This window comes from Alligator mississippiensis, chromosome 3, assembly GCF_030867095.1.
Source record: "Alligator mississippiensis isolate rAllMis1 chromosome 3, rAllMis1, whole genome shotgun sequence".
NCBI classification, from domain to species: Eukaryota; Metazoa; Chordata; order Crocodylia; family Alligatoridae; genus Alligator; species Alligator mississippiensis.
Genome location: NC_081826.1, coordinates 86,636,241 through 86,661,738, shown reverse-complemented (window position 1 = coordinate 86,661,738; position 25,498 = coordinate 86,636,241). Strand labels below are relative to the sequence as shown.

Here is a 25,498-nt window from a genome sequence, read left to right as displayed (position 1 = left end):
TCTAGTTATGTTAGAACACTTCCTAAAGCTAAAGCCTGCAGACTTTTCCATAAGTCTGTCAGAGTTCACCTCGAGACTGTCTTGGTCCACTTGGTTCATAGGCAGCGCATATTTTTTTGCACGTAAACACCTTGAGATTAATCAAGGACCTGACCAGGTTTCTCCGTATTTCACAGTGGGTGCGTCTACACGAGAGGCTACTGCACAGTGGTTGCTGCTTATTTATTTAGTACCTGTACAAATAATACAAGTACTAAATAAATGCACAGTAACCAAAGTTACAGCACAGTAGTGCTGGCAAATGCCTTTTAAGTAACACTACTGCACAGTAGTGTCTCGGCATGGTTTTTGCCATGCAGCGCTACTGCGCAGTAGTGTCAGGCTACTGCGCAGACAGCATCTCATGTAGATGTGCCCAGTGAGATCTAAACTTGTTCATTAAGGGCATTTTTACACATGCAAGTGCTGGCTCTGTGTTGCTTGCAGTTGTATAAGCAGTGAAATGCACATCAGCACTGACAAAATGGCAGCGGCCCACGTTTGAACTAAAACAGCTCGGAGAAGCTTTAGTTCAAAAGCACATTACTGCCATTTTATGCATGCTGACATGCATTTCGCCACTTATACAACTGCACGCGGCACAGAGCAGTTCACTTTAGCTCACATGTGGAGCAGGCTTGATTAATAGAGTCCGCTCTGAAGTGGCAGATCTCTCTGGTGCATCGCAGGAAAAAAAGTATGTACATAAATGCCCAATATATCTAATGCAGCTGCCATTTAAATCCAAGCTCTTTGCTTTACCATTCTATAAAAATAGCTTTTCTTGTAGGAATTTACTCTGCAAGAAGGATAGGTGAGATCCAAGCCCTCTTGGCAAGTCTTCTGGTACTATCCTTTACCATGACAAGGCATCAATAACATCAAGGCATCATGACAAGGCATCAATTGTCAAAGAAGTTGGTTACTAAATTCCACCTCAGCCAACTAGCCAATTTGGTGCTGAACTTTACAAAGCACTGTGCGATTGTGGAAGCCTCCTAAGTAGATGTTATGTTTGATAAGTTGGTCCTTCAATTACTATTTAACTAGAGGTTTCTGAGACTCACTTTCAGGTAGGTGGGTGCTGCTTTTTGCGGTGAGGAAGAAAAGGCGTTCCCCTTTGTGGCAGCTCTTCAGACATTTGTAAACTGCTATGATGTCCTCTCTTAATTGCATAAAAGAGGGCTGGGGCTACAGTATATCCTGCACACGTTGTTAAGGTGAAAAGTCTTGCCAGTGCTTGAAGTATGTGCGCACCCACAGTGATGATGCACAAATAGACAATACATCTCCAGATCCTGGCAAGTAACTTCTCTTTACATGATTTATACTTTTCTTTCAATAGCCCAGTAACTTCACCATCATTTTGTAAGGATTCTATGAGATCGCTGGTAGCTTTCTACAACAATGGAGCATTGCTTTGTAATTGCCACAGAGCAGGTTCCATTAGCCCAACTTGCAACCCTTGGGGAGGACAGTGTGATTGCAAACCTAATATAATTGGTCGTCAGTGTAGTAGATGCCAAACTGGCTACTATGGATTTCCATTCTGCAAATGTAAGTATATTCTATGAGTATATTGTGGTCTTATATATTACATCCTGCAGCTTCATTTTGCACATTAGAGTTTGATTGTACAAGGTGCTAATTGATCTAACTCTGGTTGAGCAGAGCAGCTGCTTCGCATCATCAGAGGAGTAAGCCTGTTCACTTTAAACTCATGTCCTTAACATGAAGTAGGCTTTTAAGTGCTTTCCTGGATTGGGGCCAGCGTGTTCATAAACTTGCTATTACAGTCCGTAAAGTCAGTCCTCCAGAGATGAATGGTTTATTCTATACTCAATATTAAATAAACTTTCTAAAGTTTATTACCAGCTGTTGTGTCCCAGCTTATCCCAACTTTTCCATAAATAAGCACGTGGCATTAATTTAAATAGCATTGACAGATTAATTAGTTACAGTACACAGCCTTGACAGTCTGTCTGTCCTGAATATTATATTATATGTTAATTGTATTGAAAACATGGTATCAAGTCCACCAAAACTATTGTTTGGTCAGTGTTTAGCAGACAGTGCCAGGAAATGTAAAACAATACTGGATGTGTTGAACTTGAGGAATCATTTTAAGGAAAAGTGCAGAGGTTCCAGGTTACTACTTGAAATTGCAGTTACTGTTACTAGCCTGAAATTCCTCTGACGTAAACCATTGTAACTGTTGGAGCCAGCTAAGTGACAAAAACATAATGCTGGTAAAATATAGAGAAAAATGAGGCCCCACACACTTGTCTTGTTTTATATATACATTGAGTAAGAGTCATTTGTTTAAATTAAATACAATTAATTTGTAAAACATTTTCTCTTGCCCTAGTATGCAACTGCGGTCGACGTCTTTGTGATGACATAACTGGTAAATGTATTTGCCCCCCTCAAACGGTGAAGCCCAAGTGTGAAGTGTGTGAGAAACAGTTCTTCAGCTACCATCCTGTTGTTGGCTGTGAAAGCTGCAACTGTTCAAGCAAAGGAGTTGTGAATGTAGCAAACCCAGAATGTGATAAAAACAGTGGGCAGTGCAAGTAAGTTTGCACTGTTGGGCGAAACTTGTTTATTACTGATGCACTGGAAAATTATTACAAGTGCTTTGGTTCACTTTTCTTTTTTGCAGAAGATGGAAACATATTCTTATGTGGCTATATACAGTTTTATCCCATGTTAACCAATGGTTAGAATGTGGGTTTCTCAAGGAATCTGTAAATTTTTAGTAGAAACTCGGTTTGCTCTGGTAGCTGGTTGGTGGGAGTGGGACTCCTGGGCTTTATTTCCCTTGACTACTGACTTGCTGTGTGACTTGTGAGTAAATCATTGAACCCCTGTGTATCTCAAAGGGCATGTCTGTACTCCTTCCTCACAAGCATCTCGGCACACTCACTTTAGCTCACATACACCATACCTGGAAATGAGGTAGTGAACTCAACCTGAGGGCACAACCCACCACTGCTCTCCAGACCTTTGTCTTTTGTCTGCTTGAAAGTGGTGACAGCATGGGACACCCTGAGGGAAGTTTTGCTGCCTCATTTCTGTGTGACATGTGTGAAGGAGGGTTGTAGGGGAATGCTTCTCAGTACTGGTCTCAAGAGCACATATAAACCTAATCAATGTTACATAGCAAGTTAGTGGCAGATCCAGGACTGTAAACCAGAATTTCTGACTGCCAGACATCTACTTTTAACCACTGGATACATTCCCTTCATGTTCTTAAATTGTTAATTTTTTACCCCACAGGGTGCTGTGAAGCCCAAGTAATGTTTGTAATGCTGATGAAAGATGTTATATAAGCAGTTTATATTGCTCCGTGGCAGGTGAAGAGGCTAAGCACCTTTGAAATTAGGCCATATATTCTTAATATCTGTTCGCTGACGTAAGAGTACACTCCTTAGATTTATCCTCTTGTTTAGGTTGTACGAAAGACAACTGCAGAGAATTCTCTTAACTGCTAATGCTTGTCAGTCCTACCGTTGTCACAGTTCTTTTCATTTGCCTGGGAAGATAAGAGCTCCTAAAGGCAAGCATGGCTCCTTTAATAGGCAGTAGGGTGTTTTTCCTAACTCTGATATAAGTTCTGGTGGAATACAGGTGTTCAAAGGAAGCTGAATTTGATTTGTCAATTCTGTATGTCGCTCCCAAGAATGGGTCTGAGCTTTCAACCCATATCAGAGTTTTTTAACAGAGCCCTCAATTTCACGAAGTAACAACATATATCACTAGGGACCTACTTAACTCAAGGCAACAGAGAACCATTTTTGTGGCTTTGTCCCAGCACAAAGAGCAGGGATTTCCCAGTGGCCCCACCTCTCGGCACTGATTGGCAGGGGGGAGGTGGGGCAGCTGCCAGCTTGTCTGCTGCCCTTTTTATGCCGATTTGCCAGTCAAAGCCTTCCTGTTCCAGGTGGGCCTGCCCAGGAGGGGAAGACTTAATAAAAAAATATTTTTAAGGGTTTTTTGTTTTGTTTTTTTTTTAGTTTTTGGTGGGGCTTTATTGTGGATTTCATGGGTAACCCCGGATTTTGCGGGCAACCCCGGATTTTGCAGTTTCTGTGAAATCTGCAAAACAGTGATTTGGGTGGGTCCCTATATACCATTTCTGAATCTTCTGAATCACTTCATTTTCTGAATCCAAAATTCTGTACCTGGAGTTATAGCCCTTTTTATACCAACATGATTGACCGTTGCCTTTGTCCTCGGGACAAAATGGGAAGCTGTGTCCTCTACATCCTTACCAAACTGTATATCTAACAGGTTTTATTAGTGAAACTCCTTTTATTTCAAATAAATTCAGGGTAACTCGTAATTTTGCAAAAGAATTAACACATTTTTCTGGGTTATCTGGCCATGATTGTGAATTTTTTTTTTTTTTTTTACTTGGAGTCCAAGTAGTGAAAAGCTAATGAGAATAAATTTTGTAGGCAAATTCATTTTGAGGCAAAACCCAATGATTTGTCAGATCTCTCTGCAGAACACAAACCACTGAAGAGCCTGGTTAGCCGTTTCCTTCTCGTTGAAATGTTCATTTCTGTGGATTGTAGCAAAGTCCAAAGTTCTAATTCTTTATGTAAATTTACTTCCTGTTATTGGATATGTGGGTAACATGCCTAGAGATTGTGACAAGGCTCACCCACTATATGATGAAATGCTTAATCATGCTTATATGTTGTATCAAATATAGTATTTTGTGTCCATACTTTTTAACAGTGTATTTCCATTTACTCAAATTTCTCAATTCTGAGCTAAGCACATATGAAAAATGTTGGATGTTGAGAGCCAGAGGAATTTAATTGCTGCTTGCCAAGGGGTTTTAAAAATGGTTTCAGCCCAGATAGACTCTTCAGATAAAGATCTCGGGGGTTTACTTTACAAAGAACATTTGCTCCCTGAAATAATGCATTAGGGTTGCAGAGGGAGACTGTGGTAGGTGGTGGTTAGAATGGAGTTTAGTGATGGGGGGAAAGGTAAGTCACAGGATCCACATTTCTGTAAGTCCAGGTGCTTTACCACACTGTGCAGGTCCACTTCAGAGACTGAATTAGTAGCCACGAGGTAGAAGGAAGTTCTTTATAGTCTTGTGTTCTGGTTATGTTTCAAAGTCTGCTGGCAGACACTTCTGATAACTCAAATTAGAGAAAAGTACCGTATTTTTTCACATATAGTCCACGGGTTATATAAATTTTTACAAACATGACGGATGGGTGCAGGCTATACAAGGGTGCGGGCTTTGCAGAGCCATTTATGCAAAAACAACTGTAGCAGAAGTTAATAAGTCCATTAATAATTGTTTGAATAGTATTTCCAGGTTATACGACATACTGGACAATGATGATACAAGTGCTATAGCAAAGATTTCGGTTCGAAAAACCCGCTTTGCCGTGTTCAAAAACAGCATTCTGTCCATTCTTTCATTGTATCCTTGTTTATCCACCCTTTCTTATTGCAAATAACTGCAACTCCATTTGGGATCTTTTCTCGGGGCATTGTTACCCATTTGAAAATAATCACAGGTTTTAACTTTACACCACCTGCGGTGCACACTAGCACAATGGTGAAATATGTTCGTTCATGGCCCGTTGTTGATATTGCAATCGTCTTTTTACCGCGTTGATCAACTGTACGAGTTGCTGGGACCGAGTTACCCTTGGTACCGACACGGTCAGGTGCAGGGAATACATGGGTGCTGTCTATATACGGACTATTTTCCGAAAATACAGTTTTCCACGGATTATACATTGGTGCGGGTTATATCAATGTGCGGGCTATATGCGAGAAAATATGATACTTGCCTGCAGCTGCTGTTCCTGAAGGATGATGCATTTGTTTAATGATCAGAGGCTCACTTCAAATCCAGCTGCTTTATGCTTTACTTTTTTCCCCACCTCTGTGACACCTTCTCCCTACACATTAAAACATAAATATTCCTGTGTTTTGTTTTGTCAATAAAGATGCAGGGCAGGAATAACAGGGCGACAGTGTGACCGATGTGCTCCTGGTTCTTACGGTTTTCCAGATTGTGTTCCCTGTAACTGTAATAGAGATGGAACAGAGCCAAATGTTTGTGATCCACAGATGGGAGTTTGTCTTTGCAAGGTCAGTTAAATCAAGTTACTTGAAGCTTTGTAAACTTCAGTTTCTGCATCAGTGCCTGTTTCATATTTTTAATAACAGAAATTTGCCATTTACAGAACTTACATAAGTATCAAATATAATTATGGCAAAAAGCCTCATAGCATTTGCATAGAATGTAAAGAATTTTTTAAAATGCACTTAATTAGTTTCACAGAACAGCAAACACTTGGGCAATGGATTAAGATATGACATTATTTCAGTACATATCTGCTCTGAAACCATATGTACTTGAAATAAATCTGCTTTTTCCAAATGTATTTGTTTTTTTTATTTCAGTCAGGCTTCAGGCATTTTTTGCCACATGGTGTAGGTTGACATTTCATCACATGGATCCATAGAGTTTTCTGTTGCTGTGATTTGCATAAATTAACCCTATAAATGTGAACTTTCACAAGTATCCTTTTCAAGTATAGGTTTGGAAAAGTCAAGCTGAGGATTCTGGCAGGGAAATCACTTGGCTTTATTGAGAGCTGGACCTGACTAATGCTCATTACTCAATAACGTGCCATATAGTAATTCCACTACATCTTTTTGCAGATTAAATTGAAAAAGACGTCTCACAATTTACCATAGTTTTTCTTTGTAAAATATGTTTTATATGTACTCCAACAGCACTGGTAGTGTTCATTTGGGTCATACGTTAGAAAGAAAACCTGTTGTACATATAAAAGGCAAAGTTAGGAATAAGTTACTAGAGTAGAAGTTACCTTTTCAAAGGAGGCCATTTCATCTGCATTTGGAATACTGTGTATGGAAGAAGGCCATAAATAACAATTTTAAATCTATATTTTAATGTATTTTATAATTATTTAAATAAATGTTCTTGCAGAAACTTTTTTTTTATGTGCAGGCTATTTTGAGATACTCACCAGAAACGCTTAGAAACTTTTGCAAACTTCTTTTCATTGTTTTTTTAATAGGAGAATGTTGAAGGTGTAAAATGTAGTATTTGCCGTCAAGGTTCATTTTATCTGAATCCTTCTAATCCCAAGGGCTGTACCTCTTGCTTTTGTTTTGGAGCAACCAACAACTGTCGCAGCACAAGTAATCGTAGAACTAAGGTATATTTAATGTAGTTTTTGGTTATCATCATGAACATGCACATATTTTATTAAGAATTTGTTTTCCAAAAGTGACAAACTGTATGCTGAATGCTGAAAATATGGAAATGTTCTATGGAAGCCCATGAGAAGTGTTGTTTACCCCATGAGATCCCACCTCTTCTGGAAAAAGTGCAAATTCTGGACATTCTCTAATGAGACTCACTCCAGACTCATATTAAGGACTACTCCTAGTCAGTGCAGCTATCACTAGATACTTGGTCTTTCAGGCTGGAGAAGTCAAAGATAGCTCGATGTGATGCTAGCCTCATCACTCCTCTGCACACTGCTGATTACAGAAGTTGAAGTGTATTAACTATGCTGGTCTGATGCACCATCTGGCTTAAGATGAACCTTTGCTGGTTTAAGTTAAACCAGACTCCCCCACCATCCCAGCATGTTCTCTGGGCTGGGCTCTCTGCTCTAGGCAGCAGAGCTGGCCCTGCCCCCCTGCTCCCTGGCCAGAGCTCTGGCAGAGACTGCAGGTACAGCAGAATCTGCTTGGCTTCCCTCTGCCCCCCCCCTTTCTGCTCATGCAGGGACCTCTTCCTCCCTCCCTCCCATCTTCCACAGCATGGACCTCAGCCCTACGGCCCCTAGCTAATGCTGAGAGGTGTCTGTGTCTCCAATTTCACTGGGACAGCCAGACAGAACAGTGTTTGCTTAAGGGTTTGTGGAGCTAATTAACAGGTCAGCTGGTAATTCCTTTCCTGGAAAAAGCTGTTTAAGAAGTGCTTGAACTAATGGAGAGAGGCTATTGTTTTGCTGATGGGGTGATAAACACCGTTATCAGCCCCTTGCTGGCTTGCTTGCCTGTCAGTTTGCTGCAGATACTATAAAGAAGCAGGAAGGAAGATTAAAAAGCTCCATATCATCAACAGATGCATGCACTGTACGCACCATGCTTGCCTCAGTGTACTAGCCTGGGGCTGCCGTCTGGCAACACTCCCAACCCTTGAGCAGCCAGCAGGAAAAAGCCTGAGATGGTGCAGGTAGACCTCCCTAATCAGAGGTCCTGCCTGGGCTGGCCATGTTCCCCCTCAACTCAGCACTTGGTAAAGAAATGGAGAGCTGCTCTAGCGCCTCCTGGCTTCTAGCCTGAGCCACTGCAGGCATGTGCCTGAATTTCCTCAGTCCAGAGAGAATATCTATATGGTTACAAACCAGTTTAGCCTAGCCAGATTAGACTAACCTGCAAAAGTTGAATCAATTCAGACTCAGGCTTTTTGAATGTCTGTTGCTAGCCTTGATGGCTTTAAGACACCTAAAAAAATATGAAATGGCCTTTTTCAGCTGTTAATTTCCAGGTAACTAGATGGAGCAGAAGTGGAACTGGCCCTCTGGCTATAACCACCAAAGGCACTGTTGATGTCAGATGACCAGTTACAGTACATTTATGAAGGAGCTCTTTTTTATATCTGGTTTGTGGAGAACATGCATTACGGTTGTATTTTAACCCTAGAAAATGTTTAAAAGAGTCCTATGCTCATACTCAACTTGAGTTCTCCATGAAAAAAGCCTCCTCTGTTTTCTTTTCCATAGGCAAAACATGATAAAGGGAGGGAGGAGGGGTGTAATGTTGATACACTTAAGTGGTAGTGAACAGGAAACATTTCAACTACCTAAAATTACACAGGATAATATTTATTGAATGTTACAGGAAATATTTTAGTAACAGCAAACAGGAGAATAATTTTCTAAAGGAAGATCTTAAGTCCTAATATTTCATGATGCTTGGGTGATGCTTTGATGGGACTTCACTTCTGTCCCACTTACACCCTGTTCTGAGGCTTTTTAAATGGGATATGAGTTGTACATGGCTTTTTCTAGTCATATGTACATGGATGAATTTTACCCTCAGTGAATCATTGAATCAATACCTTGTGTCCTGTAAATAACTCTGTGCATCAACACAAGAAAAGTTGCAATAAACAAACAAATTTCAGTTCCCACATTTGTTTTTTCATTAGTTTTCTGACATGAGGAACTGGCGCTTAGAGACAATGGATAATAAAATTGATGTTCCGGTAACTTTCAATCCAGGCAGCAATAGTGTAGTAGCTGACGTTCAAGAGTTACCTCCTTCTGTGCACAGTTTGTACTGGATAGCACCACAGTCTTACCTAGGAGAGAAGGTAAATGACCCAAGCAATTTGTTTTACTAATATTTGTTCTGAGACCACCTGATGATGTTTATGGATGTTTGTTTTCTTTCTAATATATTTGTAACTCTCTTCTCTGACCTTCCTAATATCACAGTACTCGACTTTCAATGACAGTGTTGAAAATACAGCCAATAATAATTCTGGAGTAATCACTTAGCTGAGTGTCAAGATGTTCACATTTAACTATGTATTACCTAGCTGAATTTTGCAGATGGTGTCTTGTGATTTCTAAAACCAAGGACTCTCATAAATATCTTGCAAGTGAGCTGTGATATTTTTCAATGTTGTATCTAGATGGAAATACCTCCTTGCTGGTGTTTCACTCATTTGGAAGGCAGTTGCTTTCTGGCTGTTAATTTTGTCAGTATTACACAATAGGGATCATGTGGATCCATTAGACTTTGCAATTATTTGCTTATAGCCATGGTGCTCTGTCCAACTGCAATCCCAGTAGTGTTTATGGTGGTAGCAGGGTATATGTGGGTTTAATGCCCATTTTGTCATTTATGTTATGGGATTCATTCAGTCATCCCAACTGAGCAGCCAATATGTGAGGCTCTAATGTACTCAAAGAGGTTGTAGTTTATCAAGTTCCATTTAGTTCCCATTTTGAAGACTTGAATGTTACTGGTTCTCTACACAGAGATGAATATCAGTGACAAACTGTAAACTTAATTGGGGACCTTTTATTAATTTGTAGCTGTTTTCATGATATGGTTTACAACTTTGTTTGGAACTATCACAGTAAAAATATATTTTATCTTCTACAGTGGTGTTTAAAAGAAAACTTTTCTTATGCCAACTACAGGCATACTGCAGACAGTGAATCTGCTTCAATTCAGCTAAGTGTAAAGCAGAATAATTTTATTGATCAAACTAGGTAGGTCATATAGGTAACAGTGTACAGTCAATTATTAACTTTTCATCTGTAGTATTCCTTGATTTAGTTAAGAGGCACTGGCTGTGGGTAACTATATTTAAAGTAACAGAAATTTACATCTTTCCCAAACTTTCACTTTTTTAGACTTAACAGTTTTTCTGCTTGGTCTCTGTGTAAAGGAAATTTATTTCTTGGAAAGTTTGAAAGAGATCCCTTCAAACAGTTTTGAAATTAGGAAGAGTGAAAATATAAATACATTCTTCTATCATATTAAAAATAAACCAAATATAAAAAAACTAATATTAACCATCATATTCAACTCAGAGAGACACGGACCTTTTAACTAGATCCATTTCAATATTAACAGTTAACAACATGTGTTTCTTCTCTTCTATCTGTCTTTTCAAGGTCAGAAGATACCATAAAACATCACAAAATTCAAATATGAAGATGGCCAAGTTTCACATGGGTCTCACTTTATATTCCTGTGTCTTTTCATTAATATACAGCTTAACATATTGCTGTTCAGATTATAACATGCATATCAAGCATATAGGGTATATTTGATTAAAAGAACTGACAGTCCTTCATTTATTAAAAAAAAATATATATATATATAACCTAATTATAGAAAAGATCACAGGAATGCAAGTCAACTAGTTTATTACTAATATGGAATAAAGGGAATATTAAGCTTTAGTTCTGACAAAACTTTTATTTATGCCCAGTTGTTTTAATTATAGTTAATAAAATACGACCAATACTACAAATGACAAGATTTGAAATATATTTGGCTACAGATAACACCATTAAATGCAATTCAGAGAGTATTGTTCTGTTTGAATTCAGGTTGTATTTATTCAAAGTACTGAGGAAAATTATACAGCAAATACTGTGTTAACCCATGAGAGACTAAAACCTGACAAAAAAGTTTTGTTTGATCAACTCAACCTTGCTAAAAAAAAATCTAAAAAAATTTGTATGATGGTATGAGATGCAAAGGGAATTGGCTGATAAAATGGGATGGCTGGATCCATTTGTAAAAAAGACTGATTATAGCAATATTATTACGGGTCATTTTTACATCTCAGTTAAAAAGTCCATTGATCCTCACCTCTATAGATACGAGTTCAAGTCTGATTTGTACAGTGACTGAAGAGGGTTAACAGTCAAAATACAGCATTTATTGTAATCATTTCTGACAAATAACTCTCTGCTGAAGATCTTCCCACTGCAAAATAAATGGGGTGTTTCATTTGAAGGGAGTTGTACCAAGTAGAGATTTGTGGGAAACGGAATAAAAGACTATTTTACACCCTGAACAAAATTCTTCTCTGAGATCTGGTTAGTGAGGCCTCAAGGACAGTATTATTGTACCTGAAAAGCAGTTAGCCAGAATTCATGAGGCATGTCTACACAAGACACTACATTGCTGTAGCATCAGTGAGCACAAACTGTCATGCCAATGCTACTGCACAGTAGCAATGAGCTACTACGCAGTAGGGTCAGAATCAACCCGTGCACTGCTGGAACTGCGCAGTAACAGCTGTTACTGTTGCTGTTTAGCTGTTGCTAAAACAAGTACTAAATGACTGTTCAGTGACAACTGCACAGTTGGACACAGGTAGGGCCATCCCTGTGGGGGGTGAATTGGAGTGACCGCCCCGGGCCCTGCACTTTGGGGGGCCCCACAGAGCCAGATGGAGTGGCCGTAGTGACTCTGCACCGCCAGCTTTGCATCCGGTCGCTTGCTCCCTCTCTCCTCCTCCCTGCTGCTGCTACCACTGCCAATGGCAGCAGCAGCTTCTTTGGGTCCAGGGTATGCAGGATTGGGGTGGGGGCAGGGTCCCACACGGGCTGATTTGCCCTGGGCCCTGCACCCTGTTTGGGTTGGCTCTGGGCGCAAGTGCAGACGCGCTCAGGATCTGGTAAATTGCTCCCAATAGGAAGATGATAGAGTCAGTTATTTCTCTGATGCAGCATTGTTTATTTGCAAAGGATGGCCAGAGTCCTGTCTGGACTTAGGAGTTAGTTAGCAAACAACAGGGGCACATCCCCACGAATAGGAATGTGTTTCCCTGGGGACCAACAGCAGTTGCACAATGTGTGCCGCTGCTACTTGTCCCCAGGGAACACTCATGCCATGCACACTCTGGTGTGCAGCACGTTGCCCTGGGTGGGGTAGGGAATGCCCAGCAGCCTTACCTATGGTCCTGGAGGCCTCCGAGAGCTGCAGCCACAGGAATCCTGCAACAGCAAGCCTGGTCAGCAGCTGGAGCATGGCTCTGACTGCACAGGTTCTGGTTTTGGGCAGCATGTACTGCCACCGTGTGAGCTGACTCCCCTTTTTTTAGGTGCAGGTTTTTTCCTATTTTTTCACCACCACAAAGAGGCTGGTGAAGAATTAGGCTGGTGAAGAAAGGCTGATGAAGAAATGGCAAAGTAGCAGTGCAAAGAATGCCTGAGTGTGCGTTTGTTGCATTGCAGATGGGTCTGGATGTGCCCAACAAGACAATTTGCTTGATTCAGGAGGCACCAGTCACTCATGCCACCCACAAAGCTCTCTCTGAAGGTGAAAATGTCTGACTTATCTAAGCCAGTGTTTACCAATCCATGGGTCACAACCCAAAAGTGGGTCACAAGAATATATGAAAGGGTCATGAACAAACATTAAAAATGGATTCTCTTTTAAAGGAGAAAAATGTGGGAAACTGTGTTTTTTCCCTTTCAGGTTATCAGAGTTCCAGCCTGCAAGGGGCTGCTTAGGCTTCCCCCTGCCCCTGTGCCCCCCGCCCCCCCCCCCCCTCCGGTGCCCCACATATCCACTCCCACACCGGGGGCAGGGGGCAGCAGGTTTGGAGTGAGGAACTCTGGGTCAGGACCAGCCACTGATGTTTACAAATGGGTCCTGGCACAAAAAAGGTTGAGAACCACTGGTCTATGCTTTTCCTTTCAATGTGTGCTTCTGCCTCTTTCCCTTGCCCTCCCACACAAATACCCTATTCAAATGATACCCATAGAAGCTCTCTGCTTAGATCAGGGTTTCAACCTTTTTTAAAGAGTGTGCCCCTTCTGGTGGAGCAGTGGGGTGGGGAGTGTGGCAGCAGCCAGACACAGAGCAGGGGGGGCACTTGCACATGGTGGTGGCAGTGTGGGGTGCTGGATGGTGGTGACGGCCACCATGTGTGAGCTCCCCACATTTGCATCCGGCTGGCCAGGCAGTGCCTGTACAGCCTGCAGAGGGGAGCCACTGCCCTTGCCCCCCCTCCCCCCCACAGCTCTGTTCCTCAGAGGCGGTGGCACAGGGTGGTGGGTGGTGGTGCTCCGTCTATGCCTGCCCGCGCGTACTCCTTAGCCCCTTTTCACATACTCCTGGGGGTACACATACCCCAGTTGACAACCCCTGGCTTAGATCATTCAAAGTCCTGAGTAGACTTGCCAGTGCCTTTGTTTTGAGCAGTGCCACAAGCACATATTTTATCATATTTATTTGAATATAAGATGAGATTTTCTTTCCCCATCAGCACAGGGGAAAAGGCTCCTCATCTTACAATCACATACAAGGAAGCCTTATTAAATACGCTGTCATTTTTTAAATTGCTGCTAAAAGCAGCATATACTCAATAATGGAAACCAGCTATGAAGTTGATTAAAATATAGCCAACACTAACTGTGGCTATAAGATACACTATCCAAATCTGGCAAACATATTTATGGAAATCTACCACGTGGATAAATTAGTACAGCCCATATGAATAAGAGATAATAATGCCCATTGAGTGCAGTCCCCCTCAGTGCCAACTCTTTTTCAAGTCATTGTGAGCCACTATATTGAATACATTTCAACTTCCTTTTTATTCCCACAGCTGAACTGTGTCTTTCTTTCCCTTTTCCAGTGATTCCAATTTCTTCACCAGCCTTAAATGCCTGCCAAATGATACCAGGCAGGGCCCTAAACAGTTTCACCCACAATCCCTCTGTTGCCCCCTCTCAGTCTGTTGCATATGATTAGTGAAGGCTTGCCTCCATGAAGTGAAGTTAGACCAGGTTGCCCTGCACCCCATCAGCATATACATTTTTGGAAGATCCCAGGACTCATGACCAGAACACCCAGTTTCAGTCATGAGTGGGGAGCTAATTAACACATGAATCCTTTGTGGAGTGTGGGAGGTGTATCCAGAGTACACGCACATACTGAGCAGTGCTGAGCTATGGGGTCACCATGGCTTGGAACTCTGTTGACTGCTGGGGCCCAGCCCAATGAACTGTATGGTAAATCATGAGTCTTTTGGTGTTGGACTAATATCATGCATAGATTGTACACTCTATAAGAAGGCACAAAAGTACTGCTTAAAAGTATGTTTGTGGAGTTTGCATCAATTTATCTGTCAGTGTTTTCAAATTTACTTTCCATTTCCATATGCTCAGGGAGAGCAAAGTCTGACAGTAAGGAGCAGTGAAGGGGCTGCAGTGGGGGGCAGAGGGCAAGGGGACCACCTACCCGTCTTCCCCTACATTTATTTTCCCTGATGCACCAGTGGGAGGGGGACATATTTCAAGGAAAACCTCCAATAATTTGAGGACAAAATCCTTAGATAAAGACACAATTTTCAACTTGATGGAGGCCATTTGAACAAGAATTATATAAACCAACTATCACAGTAAGCTTGAAAGTGACCATCATTTTCTTATTCTTTCCAGTTTTTGTTTTCAAGCAATACCTGTTCACACATTAAAGGGAAAGGAACAAAGAAAGAATATATTATTTACAGCACTGTGGGGAGGGGGAGGGGGATGCACTGTATTTAGTAATGCTTAGATAAACTCTTTATCACCTTAAACTTGTTGTTACAGCTTTCCTCATATGGTGGCTACCTGAGTTATCAAGTGAAATCTTTTGGCTTGCCTAGTGAAGGGATGGTTCTTCTAGATAAAAGGCCTGACGTACAGCTAACAGTAATTATCATATTCATTCTTTCTTTATTCCCTAATGATCTAAAATACACTCTTAGAATAGATTGTTCCTTAAAATAGTTTGCTAAAAGTTATAGCATCCCAGTTCTGCATTTCTACAAAAGTTATTTTATTACATTTTGCTCAACCTATTTCTGTTGCCAAAGTAACTTATTACACATTTCTGACTTGAGAACAAGATAAAAACAGACTTTCCCCAGAAAATTATACCCATTAAAAAGATAAATTACAGCCCTGCACTTTTGCTGCACAGATTTGGTTCTGGAAAGATTTATTTGTGTGATTAATTTTATACATGGGATCAATCTCATTGATTGCAGTAGGATTTTTCATTTATGTAAAGTTAAATGCATTGCTAAGACTTTACTGGCTTTGGGTCAGAGTTAACCAGATTTGAATTTAACTACATATGTGCCAAAATTGGAATCTTAAGTTTTCAACTTAAGCCCTATATCTGAACTTCTTGGCCACGTCCAGACAAGTGCAGATGTGCAGTACATGGTGCTGCAGACACATCTGCTGCACCACACACCATGCATGCAGGCGTTCCCTGCGCTACTACCTTGCAGCACTGGGGAGGAGGGGGGTTTGACTCTGGGAGATGCTGGGGTCAAAAAAACCCACACCAAAAAAGTGGGGCAGCACACATGGTGCCAACATGCACCACCCAGAACCAGAGCCTGGCCAGCTGGAGCCATACTCTGGCTGTCAGCCAGGCTCCTTGCTGCAGGAGCACCATAGCTGCAGCTCCCTGAGGCCCCAGGATCCCAGATAAGTGGCACAAGGTGTGCCGCTGCTACTTGTCCCTGGGGAAACACGTTCCCACTTGTCTGAATGTGGCCCTTGGTCTTATTTCCCGAATCAAAAACTTGGAAAGGAGCTTTTTTTAGGTTCAAATGCAGCTGAAATTTTGCAAAAGAATCTTTTTTTTTTCTCTTGAAATTCCTATTCTATCAAGTTCAAATCAAAATCAAGGTGCTGTCTTAAATGTGATAGGAATCTGATGACAGCCTTGTCAGCCATTCAGTAATTTGCATTCAGCCTTCTAGTGTTCTAGCTGAGAAATATACTGCATGAGGAAATCTAATAATAACCAATATTTCTGGGCATGTCTACACATGCAGTTGATGAGCCTGAATTTACTATGTAGCAATTTGCTCCAGGTCAGTGTCTACACATGCAGTATAATACATTAGTTTACTACACCGTTTTCTAGTACCTATATCAGTATAAGTAAATGGCACCCTAGACTAATCTAATACTCAGTAATTGCTGTGCATGTGTAGATGGTGACACTTTACTGTCCGTTAGATTAGGCTTGCTCAGTAAAGCATCTTGTTTAGATGCACCATCTGTGCATCAGAATTTAATGCTAATAATGCTTGCTTCTGTGGTATATTTTGGTTTTACTTCCATACTTATCAAGACCCCAGACTGCCCCATTTCTTTGACAAAATTCCAGAAATTTGCTTCCCCAAATGACACTGCATTTAAACACTGTGACCTTAAAAGTATTCAAATAATAGTGTTAAAACATTTCTCTTATACAGGGTCTGCAAATTAAAATAGTTTATGTGGATCCCAACAACCCTTTGCCTGACCGACAGTATTATGGCCGTGTTCAGCTACTCGAAGTAAGACATGTGAAGGAAATGCTTTGCTTTCATATTTGTCATTAATAATCTGTTTTCTGTTTCATGTGTTGTTTACTTTTTTGTATAATGCAATGATAAGGACACAATATATAAAGAAATTACACAAATGAAGCTGAGTTTACAAAATAGTTGAACTTACAAAATAGTTGATACATTTAATGAACACAAATTTAAAGGTTGCAGACATAATTGTGAAGATCTGGGTTCTGGTACAGACTTCTGATGTGATTTTTGAGCAAGTTACTGAATGGAAAGACGAGTCTTTTGAAAGCATGAGGAATTATTACTATTATGAAAAACTGTGGTTCTACTTATATGGCTCAACTCTGAATAGCAACCTGTGAAAATGTATGGGATAAAACGGTACCATATTGTCTCTCAGCAGTTTCCAGGTTGAATATATTTCATTTACAAATACAAATATTCCTTTTTTCTAACCACCAGCTCTGCATATTTAGCGAGGCATCCTAGTCCCACCAAAGAGTCTTCAGGCCAAATTACATCGTTGACTAGTGATGGTATGGGACCATTAAAGGCTCCTCTTGCAAATGATTCAACATTAAGGAAAGCCTGCATCTATGAAACAGAAACTTTCATGGATATTTTCCTTTTAGAGGAAAACTCCCCTTGGATTCCTATTTGGTCTGGTTGGTGACCCCCTCAGTGAATTTGGATGAGTTTGGCTCTTCAGCTCTTTCCACTTGAGACTGATCCCTAGGTTCCTCAGGTCAACTTTCTTCTAGGCCTCAGCCAACATCAACAGCTCTGTGCTGTGCAGTATTTTTCCATTTCCATTCTTCATGCCCCAGAACTATTTCTGCCCCTTGAACTGGTGCTTGACCATTCCATCATGCATGGGGGAGGCATGTTCTTGCTGATCGTGTGCTTCCCTCCTAGGTCTCTTATATTCAGGTAGGGAATTGACACATGATCTTAATTGCTATAAAATATACAAAAGATGTATCAGGTATTTCTCACCTCCCTTGTCTGTGTTCCCTCATGCCTTTCCCCACCCTTCCTTTCTATATATTCTTCTCTGTCCAGTCACCTAGGTTTGCAGAAAAAAGTGCCCTCTGATTTTTTTCCTTTTACCGTATCTTTTTGTTACAAAGTGTCCATTTCCAGCAAGCTGACTGGAGATGAACTCATTCCAGGGCCATATTTACTTTATATCTTTAATGTACAGGGAAACTTCAGACATGCAAGCAGCAATAACCATGTATCTAGAGAAGAACTGATGATGGTCCTGTCTAGACTAGATGGCTTACACATCAGAGGCCTTTACTTCACAGAGACTCAGCGGTTAACTCTGGGTGAGGTTGGGCTGGAAGAAGCCACCAGCACAGGAAGTGGAAGCATCGCATATAATGTAGAGACATGCTCCTGCCCCCCTGAGTATGTAGGTGACTCATGTCAGGTAGGAAATTTTTCTTTGCCTTTTCATTATATCATACTTGGCATGTTACTCAGAGCTGCATTGATGTAATTATAGGAACAAGCCTAATTGTTAGCAATACACTTTACTGATAAGTATATGTATAGTAATGAAAAGTAAAATCTTTTTCTGTACTCTGAGCTAGGGAGAGGTCCATTTTGATTCCTTTTTGTGGAATTTGTGCTCCTAATTGCTGCTCTGCATGGTGCATGTACTATATGAACAGTCCTGCCCTCTGTGATATATAGTGAGAGGCTATAGCTGCTTAGTCTCTGTAGTTTATATGAGAGGTTGAGTTGCCTTTACCAGAGTTGGTAGGCACCTACATATGCAGAATATTTCTGATAACAGAACTCAGTTTTAATTTAGTAAATACATGAGCTGAACATTGTAAAGGGAGCTAAGCATTCAGGCTAGAAATAATTTGTACATTTTAACAGTCAAGTAAATTAACCTTTGGAACATTTCAGTTAAGGATGTGTTAGTGTTCTCCCTCAGTTGAAATCTCTGAATTAAAAACTGGTGCCTTTCTAAATTATGTCATAGAAGTAGTTCTGGGCTCTGTGCAAGAATTATTGGGTAAAATTACATGGTATGTGTTAACTGATCATTGTGAATCAGGGGTTGGCAACATTTTGCCATTCCAGGCTGAAGCATGTTAGGTGGCTCCCTTCTAATGGGATATTGACATTTTCTTGTGAATATTTGAAAATTGCTTTGAGATCTTCCTGTGCAAATGCTAAGGAACAAGCCTAGGTAAAGCATTACTGTTACTTGGACAATGAGGAAATGCTTCTTTCTGATGGCATTTTGTATCCCAAAAAATGCCCTACGGCAGTGGTGCTCAAGCTTTTGGTTCCACAGGCAGGAGGAGTGGCACAGAGCCAGTCCATGGGCCAGACTGGGCTCTGCAGTGCCCCTGCCTGGCTCTGCATGCCCTGATCAGGCCCTGCACCATCCTCACCAGCCCTGCATATCTGAATTGGGCCTTGTACTGCCTTCACCTGGCCCTGTACACCCAAATCAAGCCCCATGCTGACTCAGCCCAGTCTCATGCATGGGAATTGGGCCTCATTCCACCCTGTGCATTTGGATCAGTTTTGCACATCCAGATTGGCCCCATGCTGCCCTGTGCACCTGATCTAGTGCATAGGGCTATGCTATACAGCCCACAGTCCTTCCCACAGAGCAGGAAATTTTGTAGCATGGAAGTGGCAATTAATGCTGCCACTGCTTCACCACCTCCAAATTTTTGGACCCATGGGAAGCCAGGTGGGCTGGGTGACATGGCGACAGGGGTTGTATCTGGTCTGTGGGCTGGGGGTAGAGCCATTAGTGTGACAGTGAAATCCTACTTTCTTGTGCCTTTGTTCTGGGTGTCATTTTGCTTATCTTGTAGCTTGATTCTGCACACACAATCATTTGAAACAGCAAAGGGAAATATGGGAGAGAGAAACAAAGAACAGATTCCACAGAATCTGAGGAATTTGTTACTTTAAGAACAGGCTTTAGAGTTACTGTAAGGAAACAGTTCCTGTATTAGCCATATCAAATACATCTTAAAATGTGAATGGTGGAATAGCAAATAAGCCAGAACAACTGCATTTCTGATTTGGTCTAGGTGCTTCTTTTTTTCCCCTGGCCTTCTGTCATGACATTTTATATATGAATATCATTTTTTAAATATTTTCAGAAATGTATTTTTCATACATTTGGTGTTCTGTGCCACACATTAAACTGATTAATTTAGACTTGAATTCTCCCTCTCCTGCCGTAGCACCTGCAATGTGGTGCCTTTATGTGCTGTCTGTTTTTCCTGCACTGATGAAAAAATGTAGCCCAAAGGAATCGGTCATACCACTGACTTGCATAGCTCATAAACCCTGCATGTTTTTGTAGCGTTACTCAGTCTGTGATATGCTGCTGTAATTGTCTAGCTCTGTCTGGCTTTGTTAGGTGTGGAGAAGGTGATTCCTGCCACGCCTAAAGTTAGATATTCACTCATGTACAGGAATTACAGAGTTGTTTGTTAACCTCAGGAACTGTTATGTGTGCTGTACAACCTGACTCACATATAAAGTTTAAAGGTGGGGCCCTTCACAGCACACAGCCTCACTTTTCTGAGTCAGAAGCTGAACAATAAAGAGAAGTATAAGAGAGAGGATTGAATAGTGAAAGAAAATTGTATGTTAACAGTCAAATTGGGAACCAAGCAAAATGACGGCCAGAACACAGAGGCCGAAGAAAGTAGCATGGTTAATTTTCTCATTGGTAGCCATGGGGCATTGTTTGGGACAGGGTACACAACAAAGGCTATCATTTCCTCAGGAGAGAGGTCAACAGCAACAAATTCATTGGGATTTTAAACCAAGACAGGTAATATTTTCTTACTCCTGTGATTTGTCCTGTTGATTTCAGGGCCTCTTTCTTTCTTTATTAATTTCTTTGTTTGTTTTTTTGCTTTTATTTTTAAATGGATTTATTTTATACCTTGTTATGCACTACTTTAAAGTAAAGCAATAGGAATACTAATCTCCTTATCTGTTGAATTGCATTGCTGCTAATAGTTATTTGGAAGAACTTTCTTCCAAAATGTTCCTTATCACTAAACATGAACAGCTAGAGATTATGTGCACTTTTGAGTGCTTAAGAGCTTTATACTCATATAGGGTAAATATTGCAAAATGAAGATTATTATCCTTAAGTGTTTGAGTGGTCCAGTATGTATGTTGATGTTGCTTCAAATTTTAAATTTAAAAAGTTAAAACTGGTAAAATAAAGAACTGCATAGATTTATTCAAATGTGTGTGAATACATGGCAAAGCAAGTTTATTAATTTTTTGCTTTGCCTGTGAAAATATTTGTGATAAATAATCCTTAGTTGAGCTATTTAAAATATTAATGGGACTAGTCTTTCAGCAGGTATGTGGAGTGATTGCCTGTTGAACTGTAATGGAGATTGTGTGTCCAGGAGGAAAAGATTTTAATGCTTATTAAAATGTATCTGAAAAATGTCAAGCAGTGATACAAATTATAAATGCAATCCATGCTCCCACTGAAGTCAGTATTAGAACTCTTTTTTGGCGTCACTGGTGCAAGATCAGTCCCTGTGTACATTTGTTTCATTAATCCCATATATTGCAAAAAGCAAGGTTTATTTTTGCAAAAGTCATTGTTTAAGTATCATCAGTTGTTTTTTTTTTTGGTCTGGTATTCCTTTAGAATCCTATTGTAACTGCTAATATTGCAGGATTGTGGTTTACCTCTGCCAGATGATTGTGTAATAAATACGCCAGTTAGTTTTCCTAATCCACATATAGAAACCTGCACTAAATACTCATGGCTAAACTAAACTAAGCACAGTTGACAGCCCTGTTCTATAAACCCTCACTCCTGTGATTTGGTTCTTTTGATCTCAGTGGCACTCCTGACCTGAGCAATTAAGTACATGATTTGTAGTTCATACGTTGCTTATTTATTAAAGGTGTTTGGGGCCAGGTTCTGCCTGTTAGGCAAAGGTGTATGGAGGGAAGTATGGAACATATGGGGCAACTTTAGGAGTTACTTTACTTAAGGAAAGCAAAATTGAGGAAAGTTCTTTGTGCCCTCCCTGTTTCTGAATCTGGTCTTAGCATATTTGTTAGCCCCTAATTGGTATAAGCTAATGTTACTGACAATTGTATCTATTATTTCCTTTTCATCAACTTACCTTACTTCAGCTCCCTAGTCTTTTTTCTTATTTCAACTTGACTTTGAGCTGATACACAGTATTTCTGTTCATATCCTTTCAATTGTTGACCATACTTTACATACTTTATAGTTGTCTAGGACAAGCCTGTACTTAAAAATCAGACTGCTATATATTTTATAAGCTTGTCTCTGTTTAAACATGGTTTCATATAGCTTCAGATGCAGCACTTCTGAAATCCTCTAAAGTGTTTTTAAAGAACATGCTGTTGTTAACTTCATAATTGTTTTTATATAACCATTAAGTAATGTATGAGGCTTTTGTATGTAGCCCTTTAAGAATGCTCTAGTGTCATTCTGCATTAAAACCTTCTTAAGGCTTAATTTGGCTTGTGAGAAAAGTAGTGAGCAATCCTATTGAGATTAACAGGAGCGTTCCCATCATTTATGTCAAGCACATGCTCAGGGTTGTGCAGGGTCAGAGCCAAGATCATCAAGAAAGCATAGGCTCTTGTAATGGCCATTTCCCTCTCCCCAGCGCATGATTTTATGGTTTGGTCAACAGATCTTCCTAGAAATAAAAAACTGGATCTTGCTATACCGAGTTACCAGAATCTGAGAGATACAATTACATCTTTAAACTGTATTATTTTTATAAAATGTTTGACCATGAGCTAATGCACACCTGGAACCTCTTTCAGCCAATCAAGTCTACTTTTAAAATTGTCATTGTATAAGATAAAGCATTCATTCATAAGAAACTAACAATTGGCTTTAAAAGTTTCTCTGAAAACATTTGTCACTAGATTTTTCTTGAGTGAGGCAAACAGAAAAATACAGATTCCTAGAACATGTAGAATCCTTCTTCCCCTCGTTTTTACTTACAGATGTGCTTTTTTTGTTTGTTTGTTTGTTTTTGCTCTGCATATACTTATTAGGAATGTAGTTCTGGATTTTATCGCGAAAATAAAGGATTATTTACCGGACGCTGTGTTCCCTGCAGTTGCAATGGAAATTCCAATAGATGCCAGGATGGTTCTGGAATATGTATTGTAAGTAAAGCATTAATACTTTTGAAATTAATGTGGAAAAGGAATAATCTCCAGACTGTGTAATACATAGTATAGTTATTTTCCTAATAGCTATACAATGATCTTTCTATAGGTAGTTTAATTCTTTTATTAAATTATATTACCTAATTTTGTGCTGTATATACATTTAGTCCCCAAACCAGACACTTATACACATAGGTGAGTAGATCCATAAAAATAAGCTCTCATTCCATATCTCCTGTCCCTCATGACATTGGTTGTCCATGCCCCCCAGGTCCCCTATACTAAACACATGTAAATGTTTGCTGGCTTGAAGCCTTTGCCTTATAAACATAGGGCATTTATACACGTGCTCCAGGAGTAGGGGAGGTAGGTGCTTTAACTAGAGTGGCTCCAAGAGCTCCTCTAAATAAAGTGCCCAGAGCGTCTCATGTATCAGCGTCCTGTGCTTCAAAATGGTGGCAGGGGCACTTTATCTGAAGCTTGTCAAACAAGCTTTAGATAAAGCACCCCCCACTGCCATTTTGAAGCATGGGGATGCTAATACACGAAACATAGGAGGCTGTTGGAACATGGTAATTGCCACACTCTAGCAAGCTCGATTAATCAAGTCTGCTCCAACACGCTGGAACTGTAGCGCGTCGAAGCAGCCTCCCTGCTCATGTGTAGAGTATAATCCTCTCTTGAGTAGTCTTGACATTATTCATGACTTACCATTCATAGAAGCTGCCCCACAATCAAGAGAGAGAGAATATTTTTGAATAATTCTTTTTGCTTGCTTTGCAAACAAAATAGTAGTAGTGCCTACCTATTATTTACACCAGTAAATCTCAACTAATCTTAAATTACAGTTATATGGGTAATCAATAGTAAACAGGGCCAGGAAAAAAGGGTATTTAGTTAAATTAGAAATTTGCAGTTGTATAGAAGATAAGCCAGGGCACATTCTTCTTGTAGATTCCCTATTTTAAAACAGGAGTAGTCCCAGAGACGAAGTAAGTGTTAAATTTAGCCTGAAGCAATTCTTTAGCTTATAAGTCTTGATATTTGTCTGATACTTTCCTTTAACCCAATGATCTCATGAGGTCTCTTCCAGCCATAACATCTATGGTATCTATCACATGATTTATTCTGAAAAATCCCCAGTAATTAATTAATTACTTCCAACTGTATCTTTGTTACTTAAACAAGCACCTTCCCAAATTCTTTTCCAGAGTTTCTTTCTGTTGTTTCTTTTTGTTTGCACTGAATTAATATTGCCTGCAGTGCATTCCTTTGCATTATGAAATTCCCCTTGACTTTGTCTCAACAAATCCTTTTGGTTAAATGGAAGTTTAAGCCAGTTCAGTGTGTTCCAGGGAAATGATTCACAGTATGCTTCATTGGTGAGACAGGACAGGTCATAACAGGAAAGAGCTGCTGCTCAGATACTGAGATGAGGATGTTTATATTGTGTCAAGATTATAAAGCTAAAATATGCACACTTCTCTTTTTCAAGCAAAAATATATACTTTGTATATAAAAATATATGCTTTATATTCCTTCCTCAGAGCAACATTAGCTGTGCAAAGCAGGATTAGCTTGCACAGGATAGAATATACTGTCCTGAATCATAGAAAATTAGGTTTGGAAGGGACCTCAGGAGGTCATCTAGTTCAACCCACTGCTCAAAGCAAGACCAGCCCCAGCGATCTCATCCCAGCCAAGGCTTTGTTAACCCAGGCCTTAAAAACCTCTAAGAATTAAGACTCTACAACCTCTCTGGGTAGCCTGTTCCAGAGCTTTACTACCTTCCTAGTGAGCAAGTTGTGCCTAATATCTAACCTAAGCTTCCCTTGCTACAACCTGAGACTGTTGCTCCTTGTTCTGTCATCTGCCACCACTGAGAACAGTCTAGCTCCATCCTCTTTGGAACCACTGTTCAGGTAGTTGAAGCCTGTTATTAAATCCCCGCTCTGTCTTCTCTTCTCCAGACTAAATACTCCCAGTTCCCTCAACCTCTCCTCAGAAGTTGTGCCTCAGCTCCCTCACCATTTTTGTTGCCCTCCACTGGGCCCTCTCTGATTTGTCCATATCCTTTCTGTAGTGGGGGCCCCAGAACTGGACACAGGACTCCAGATGTGGCCACACCTGTGCTGAACAAAGGGGAAGAATCTGTGGCCATTGCTCCTGCTAAGGCAGCCCAATATCCCACTAGCCACCTTGGCAGCAAGGGCACACTGCTGGCTTATATTCAGCTTACTGTCCACTCTAACCCCCAGGTTCTTTTCTGCAGAGCTGCTGCTTGTCCAGGCAGTCCCCAGCATGTACCAGTGCATGGGAGTGTTCCATCCTAAGTGC

At 40.5% G+C, this 25,498-nt stretch overlaps 1 protein-coding gene across 6 annotated transcripts in view; it reads left to right on the top strand.

The window, feature by feature from the left end:
• LAMA3 (laminin subunit alpha 3) overlaps nt 1-25,498 on the top strand; it is a 193,327-nt gene that overhangs the window by 109,410 nt on the left and 58,419 nt on the right. For all 6 annotated transcript variants that reach the window (XM_059724169.1, XM_059724170.1, XM_059724168.1 and 3 more), the window contains 9 exons: nt 1,385-1,596; nt 2,408-2,612; nt 6,027-6,171; nt 7,131-7,271; nt 9,281-9,445; nt 15,210-15,311; nt 16,880-16,963; nt 18,171-18,401; nt 23,045-23,158. In XM_059724169.1, the coding sequence (XP_059580152.1) occupies nt 1,385-1,596; nt 2,408-2,612; nt 6,027-6,171; nt 7,131-7,271; nt 9,281-9,445; nt 15,210-15,311; nt 16,880-16,963; nt 18,171-18,401; nt 23,045-23,158 (1,399 nt within the window). The remainder of the gene's footprint in view (nt 1-1,384; nt 1,597-2,407; nt 2,613-6,026; nt 6,172-7,130; nt 7,272-9,280; nt 9,446-15,209; nt 15,312-16,879; nt 16,964-18,170; nt 18,402-23,044; nt 23,159-25,498) is intronic.